Consider the following 8,029-nt stretch of genomic DNA (forward strand, 5'->3'; position numbering starts at 1 on the left):
ATCCCTTTGTAACTACTACTAAGATTCATCCTGGTTAGAGGATTTCTCCTGATTTCAGACAACAGTTATAAAGGTGTACAATTATAATGACAATTTCAACAAATGCAGGAAAGCATCTGACAAAATACAACATTCATTCATGATAAAAACTTTCAACAAAGTAGGTTTAGAGGGAAAGGAGGGAAATATGCAACCACTATAGACAAAAACCAGTGAATCATTAGAAGCTGATCTGATTTGCTTTGTTGATGAGACAGTAGAGTTCACAATTGCTTGTTAATGTGAATTGGCCAGAGCTGGGCTGTCTGAGGGCCCAGTTCCTCCTGCAGTCTCTTGTCAACCTTGGACCCAGTCTAAGACAAAAGTAAAACATCTAACAGTTGTTTTGCTTTAGGGTTGTGACCATCTCTGGAAGATTTCCCTAAGAAAGACATTTTCCTATGTAAAACCATAAATAAGACATTGAATGGAATTTGGACTCTTAAAATGCCTCAGAAAAGGAGGTAAAATGATCTTGTGAGTGAGGCTTTGGACAACTTTAATGTACTTTTGGTGTAACTTCAATATACTAATGCTATGGCTTCAATTCCAAAATGTATAATTGGTAATTATATTTTACAAGCTTGTATTATTTATGCTCCTAAACTCCAAAAGTAAAAGTGAAACACATAAATTTTTACCTGTGTCTGTCTCCTCTTGTATGGCCTAATGGAAACAACATAGAATCCCAGGAGGAGAAAGGGAAATCTCAGCTTTGATTACGGATTTAAAGGAAGCAGGGGTAGTAAGAGAATAGGATTTGAGCAATAACTCAATTCACCAGACCTTATGTCCAGTGAAAACATAGTCCCTTATTAGGGAATTGAGATTTATAGCAGATTAACCACCAATTAAACCCATTTGTTGCTCCTATGCCTCTTGACATTCCAAGCATCTGAGGTAACTAAATTTATGGCATACACAAATGGTACTTGAGATGCTATCTTGGACATTGCCAAAACCTTCTTTTTTATCCCATTAGGAACCAAAGACAAAAGCCAATTCTCATTCATGCTGCAAGGCCATAACTATACATTTTCAGTACACCCTAAACTCCCCTGATATTTACTACAACGGGGTAGATAAGGATTTATTGTGAGTACCATTATCATCTGATGCCAAAAGCTTTCAATGATGGATAAATGTTCAGTAGGATGGAGAGTCAGAAGTTTCAGACTCAAAAGCTCTGACTTTGGTGTTATCACACCTTCATCAGCAAAGATGACTGATAAAGCCCAACAAAATCCAGAAGAATGCTCATCAAGTTTTGGGGGAACTATGTAGACAGATTCACAATGCTCAATCTCTCTGGCAATTAAAGACAAATTGTTGTTCTCCTTCCCCCTGACCAAAAGGAATTATAGCATAGCTTTGGACTCTGAGTATTAGAGACAGTAGGTGACTCATGTGGATATTCTACTTTAGTGGTCTTTTCTATCAGCTAACCTACAGTGAGTGTAATCCCGACTACTTTTGAAGCTAATCAAGAAGCTATGGCATACTTCTTCCTGCTTTGAGGTACCACAAACCAAATGACCCATTGGAGCTGGAAAGCTATAGAGACTTTGTGTACTGGAGCCTCTGGAAGAGGGAGCCAGCCTCCATTCAGGAAAATCCCTTGGGGTTTGGATTCACTGACTCCCTGAAATAGGTAGGTAGGAAAAACAACTCTTAGCTTACTACTGGCTTCTTGTCAAAACTGAAGCCCTGACCCATGCAGTCATTGTGATTCTGTGGACTTATATTTCATTCTGGGATTCACCAATCAGATTCACAACTATTTGAGAGAACTTCCTTGTCAAGTGAAAATGGTATATTCAAGCCATAGGGATATTCATAAGAAATCTTGAAGTGCTTAAAGAAATACCACCAGTAGATCAAATAGCCCGCAGAAGATTGTGGAAATCTCTCTGAGAGGAGCCTCCAGGAGGGATTACTGACACATTATTTATATGCACCTGAGGGCAATTATCAGTATAAGAGTAATCCAATCAGAAAAGGTGGTACAAAATTTGTTCCTGACTTTAGTTGAAATAATCAGTGACACCACAGCCTTGGAAAACATTCTGATCAGCATCAGCCACTGATCAATACTAATTTGGATGACAGAATTGCCCAAAACTTCACCTTTTTAGCCCAAGGTAGAACATACACTATTGCTAATACTTTCTGTTTTACTGGATTAATAATTCAGGCTAATTAAAAAGGTAAATACAGAAACTTAAGGAGAAATCCATCTTGTTTTCTAAGGTAGACCATGAGGGCCAAGGGATTTATTTAGCTGGTTGGAGCCAAGATCTTGCCAGCATGGTTGAGGCCAGTATTGCATGTGGCCTTATCCTTTGTTTGGACTTTTGTTGATATTATCCTTATTTATACACTGTAGGAAACTGAATAAATTTAGTCCCAATCTCTTGATTAGATTTATCAGAACAGCAAACAATATGGCAGATTCATGGAAAAATATTGCCATTATGGCCCTTAAAACAGCTATGTTTTGGGATTTTGGCCTATGTGCAGTCTGACAATGGTGTTTCCTGTTTCATAAAATCTACTCCAGAATAGGCTGATAGTCAAAATCTGTGCATATTTTAACATTTGTTTTTAATTGGCCCACATGTTTTATGTTCCTCATTTCTTTCCTTTCTTGTTTTTTAACTTTAATCAAAATTTCCAAATTAATATTTTACTTTTTTTTTTTTTTTTTTTTTTTTTTTTACTGTTACTGGTTGCCCTAAAAGTATTTACATGTATCCTTGGCTTTTTACAGCATAAAATATATGACAATATGCATGACTTTCCCATTAATGCCAGAATCTTAAAACATTTAATACCAATTGCAACCTCTTTTGGAGAGCCAATTCTTAATATCTAGTAACTGAAGATGTACACAATAGCAATTCCCTTTTAATGTCTAAACCTAGATCAGCTTTTACAGATCTGCACAAGTAGATACATACAGCCTATTCACTATGGCATTGTTTGGAAGAGTGAAAAGTTAGAGGTAACTCCATGTCCATTAATATGATAATGGATAAATAAACAGTGGTGTATTCATAAAATAGAATTCCACAGCATTAAATATACAACAACATGAATGGGGTAGATGCAATTGGAAATGAAAGTGGGAGAAGAATATATGCAAGAAAATGTATGAATTTTAGAAATAGATTGTCCACAGATAGGCTTATAAGCAGTAAAAATATACAAACTTGTTTGGGAACATTGCACTCTAACTTTAGAATAGTGGCTATCTATAAGGAGTAAGGAAGAGAAGTGAGAGAGGGAACAGTGTAGAAGTAGAAAACAAGATGAAGCCAAGAACGTACGTACCAAGACATATAATAATTAAAATGTCAAAAATTAAAAACAAAAAGAATCCTAAAAGCAGCAAGAAAAAGCAACTAGTTACATATAAAGGGTAAGGGAAACCCTACAAGGCTACCAGCTGATTTTTCAGCAGAAAATTACAGACCAGAAGAGAGTAGCATAAATATGCAAAGTGCTGAAAGAAAAAAAACAAAACAAAAAAAAAACAGAAAAAACAAAAAAAACTTCAACCAAGAATACTTTACCCAGAAAATTTATCATCCAGATATAGTGGAAAGAAAAAGAATTTCCCAAACGAAGGTTAAGAATTCATCACCACTAAACTAGCCTTGTAAGAAATGTTAAAAGGATTTCTTTAAGTGGAAAATAAAAAGGCAGAACCAGAAGGAATTATAAAAGGAAAAAAAATTCACTGGTAAAAACAAATCTTTTTTTTTAATTTTCTTAATGTTTTATTACTTATTTTTGAGAGCAAGAGAGACAGAACATGAGTGGGGGAGGGGCAGAGAGAGAGGAAGACACAGAATCCAAAGCAGGTTCTAGGCTCTGAGCTGTTGGCGCAGAGCCTGACACAGGGCTTGAACCCACAAACTGTGAGATCATGACTTGAGCCAAAGTCAGATGCTCAACTGACTGAGCCACCCAGGTGCCCGCAAGCAAATGTATAATAAAACTACAGATCAATCACCTATAAATCTAGTATGAAGGATAAAGACAAAAATAGTAAAATTAATTACATCTAAAAAATTAGTTAAGGGATTCATAAAATTTAAAAATGCAAAAGCATATATATAGAACATGGAAGGTAGAGAGTAAAATATTGTGTTTTTAGAATGTCCTCAAATTAAAGCAACCATCAACCTAATACAGACTGTCGTATACTTAGGATGTTATATATAAACCTAATGGTAACCACAAACCAAAAAACTATAATGACATATAAAAAAATAAAGTGAAAGTAATCCAATCATAACACTAAAAAAGTCATCAATTACAGGAAGAAAGGAACAGAGAAGAACTATAAAAATAAACAGAAAACAATAAACAAAATGGCAATAATTTTTATACGTAATTACCTATCAATAATTATTTTTTTAATTTTTAAAATATTTTTTTAATATTTATTTATTTTTGAGAGAGAGAGAGAGAGAGAGAGACAGAGCATGAGCAGGAGAGGGGCAGAGAGAGAGGGAGACACAGAACCTAAAGCAGGCTCCAGGCTCTGAGCTGTCAGCACACAGCCTGACATGGGGCTCCAACCCACAAGTTGTGAGGTCATGACCTGAGCTAAAGTTGGATGCTTAATCAACTGAGCCACCCGGATGCCCCACCTATCAATAATTACTTTAAATGTAAATATTCTGGGGCGCCTGGGTGGCGCAGTCGGTTAAGCGTCCGACTTCAGCCAGGTCATGATCTCGCGGTCCGTGAGTTCGAGCCCCGCGTCGGGCTCTGGGCTGATGGCTCAGAGCCTAGGGCCTGTTTCCGATTCTGTGTCTCCCTCTCTCTCTGCCCCTCCCCCGTTCATGCTCTGTCTCTCTCTGTCCCAAAAATAAATAAACGTTGAAAAAAAAAAATAAATAAATGTAAATATTCTAAATGTTCCCATCAAAAGACACAGTGTGACTGAATCTATCAAGAAAACACTTACATGTTGCCTACAAGAGACACATTTCAGACACATGAAAAGATGTTCAACACCACTCATCATCAGGGAAATGCAAATCAAAACCACAATCAGATATCAATCCACACCCGTCATAATGGCTAGAATCAAAAACACAAGAAATAACAAGTGTTGGCAAAGATGTGGAAGAAAAATGAACCTGTATATGCTGTTGATGGGAATGAAAACTGGTGCAGCCACTGTGGAAGACAGTATTTTTTGAGGTCTTCAATAAATTAAAATTAGCATTAGTTTATGATCAGGTAATTCCACTACTGGCTATTTATCCAAAGAATACAGAAACACTGATTCAAAAGGATATATGCCTCCCTATGTTTATTCCAGGCCCTATGGGTAAAGAAGATGTGATAGAATGTGAAATATGATGGAATATTACTCAGCCATAAAAAAGAATGAAATCTTGCTGCTCACAACAGTATGGATGGAACTTGAGGGTATAATGCTAAGTGAAGCAAGTCAGTCAGAGAAAACAGATACCATAAGATCTCACTCATACGTGGAATTTAAGAAACAAAACAAATGAACAAAGTACAAAAGGGACAAAAAAAAAAAAACAGACTTTAAATACAGATACCAAGCTGGGGGTTGCCAGAGGTTGGGACAGGAACATAGTGAAATAAAGGGGGATTAAGAGTACACTATTGTGGGAGCGCCTGAGTGGCTCAGTTGGTTGAGCGTCCAACTTCAGCTCAGGTCATGATCTCATGGCCATTGAGTTCAAGCCCCTCATCGGGCTCTGTGCTGACAGCTCAGAGCCTGGAACCTGTTTCGATTCTGTGTCTTCCTCTCTCTCTGACCCTCCCCCGTTCATACTCTGTCTCTCTCTCTGTCTCAAAAATAAATAAACGTTAAAAAAATTAAAAAAAAAAGAGTATACTATTGTGATGAGCACTAATACATAAAATCACTGAAAAGAAAAATAAGATAAAATAAAATAAAACTTGAGTAAATGCTATTACTCCTGCTTTATGTTTATTTGAAATATTTCCTAAATGCATATAAGAAAACTTTATATAAAAACTTCAAAATGAATACAATGAGCTGAAAAGGTTTACCTGCGATTTTAGTTGCTGTGGTGTGTGTTAATACAAACTGATTTTCTATATATATAGGCAAAAATTCAGAAGCTCCAATAAGAACTAAAGATTCTGAAGCTTTGGTCAGAGCTAGGCATATAAATCCTGGATCCTTCATCAGAACCTGAAATAGAAATAAGTCATATTCAAATTATTTTATGTTGTTAGGAAAAGAAAAACAGATTTATTCACTCATATGTTAATGGCCAATCAACAAAATTTTACCTTTCACAATCTAAACTGGAAATGCATTATTATATGTATAATATATATACGTATATAATATACATGTATATATATTATATATATATTGCATATATATAAAATGTGCATATATATATATATATATATATATAAATTTGCAATTCACCAGTATACAAATACTGTTAAAGACATGTAGTGTTTAAACCATTTTTATTTGTAATTCTACCTCTATAATTTTTATTTGTAAGTCTGGCCGTTTGTTAGGAAGCTTAAGGGAAACTAGATGCCATTAACCAGGTGTCTAGAATGCCCCTTTACTTTTATCTACTTTTTTTCCTTAACAATTTTTTTTACTTAACTAAAAAATCAAACAAAGATAATTTAAGCAACACTCGAGGAAAATCACTAGTATTACATACAGTTAAGATTCTATAATATTTTACTCCCGGGAATTCCATACAGAGTAAAGTCATTTAAATTCTGCATTTTAGTCAATTTTTTGGAACTTACTGAGAAACCTGACAAAGACGCATAGTCATGGTTTACTATTACCTATTATACTACTACACTATACGTAGTAATTAACATGACAATAATTAACATTAAAATATTAATTTTCAAACAGATTTCTGTATTTCCTATATATGTACATATCTTTGAAATTTTCAGTGGTGTTTTATTTGTATATTCTTAAAATAACTTAAATTTTTTTCTAGTCCTAAACACCAGTTTTTTAATCTAAACATATTCTGTATATTAATTTAACTCATCTTCTGAGTGCTATCTAACTTTACAAAGTGATTCCACCATACTCGTCCACTCCCACAGCATTAAATGCTTAGGCTCAGTTCCACTCCCACTGTTACAAACAAGGCTACATTAAACATCCCTCTGCATGCACCATCAAGGACTAAGGTAGAACGCCTTTGGAAATACATATTCTAGAACGGGATTGCTAGGGCATTGACATTTAGTACACTTCATTCCATCATTTCTCTAGAATTTTTTTTCCCAAAACAATCCCACCATAATGTAAGAGAGTTCTATTTTCTTCGTGTAGCAACTTATACTTTTTATAAAATCCATTAGAGCAATATGTTCAGTTCCACATTCCCTTCCAGAATTTTGCCATTCTCTCATCAGGAGGCAATGACCTTGGAAAAGTCCTTTATGACTGTCTCAAACAAAGCATGTGATGCAGCATGACTTCTGATGTTGGGTCATAAAATGACAATCTGACTTCTGCTATGTACTCCCACTCTCTTAGGACTCTGGCCTTGGAACTCTTTCACCATGTTATAAGAAAGCCCAGATCAGATGGAGAGGCCATCTGTGGGTATTTCAGCAAACAACCAGTATCAAAAGCTAATATTTGAGTAAATAAGCCTCCAGACAATTTTATTTTCCAGACTTTACTTTAGCTGACAAGTCGATCTGAAAGGGATAAGCCATAGAGTACCTTAGTGGCTCAGTGGGTTAAGTGGCTGACTTAGGCTCAGGTCATGATCTCATAGGTTGTGAGTTCCAGCCCTGCATCAGGATCTGTGATGGCAGCTCAGACCCTGGATGCTGTTTCCTATTTTGTGTCTCCCTCTCTCTCTGCTCCTCCCCTGCTCACTCTCTCTCTCTCTCTCTCTCTCTCTCTCTCTCAAAAATAAACATTTAAAAAAGTATATTTGAAAGGAGCAAGCCC

General features: G+C 35.7%; 1 protein-coding gene across 1 annotated transcript in view; it reads right to left on the reverse strand.

The window, feature by feature from the left end:
- The window catches only part of LOC115519855 (solute carrier organic anion transporter family member 6A1-like), a 142,376-nt gene that overhangs the window by 58,783 nt on the left and 75,564 nt on the right, over positions 1–8,029 (reverse strand). Inside the window, exon 2 of the mRNA XM_030323754.1 lies at positions 6,112–6,256. Coding sequence (XP_030179614.1) covers positions 6,112–6,256 — 145 coding nt within the window. The remainder of the gene's footprint in view (positions 1–6,111; positions 6,257–8,029) is intronic.

This window comes from Lynx canadensis, chromosome A1, assembly GCF_007474595.2.
Source record: "Lynx canadensis isolate LIC74 chromosome A1, mLynCan4.pri.v2, whole genome shotgun sequence".
Classification (NCBI taxonomy): domain Eukaryota; kingdom Metazoa; phylum Chordata; class Mammalia; order Carnivora; family Felidae; genus Lynx; species Lynx canadensis.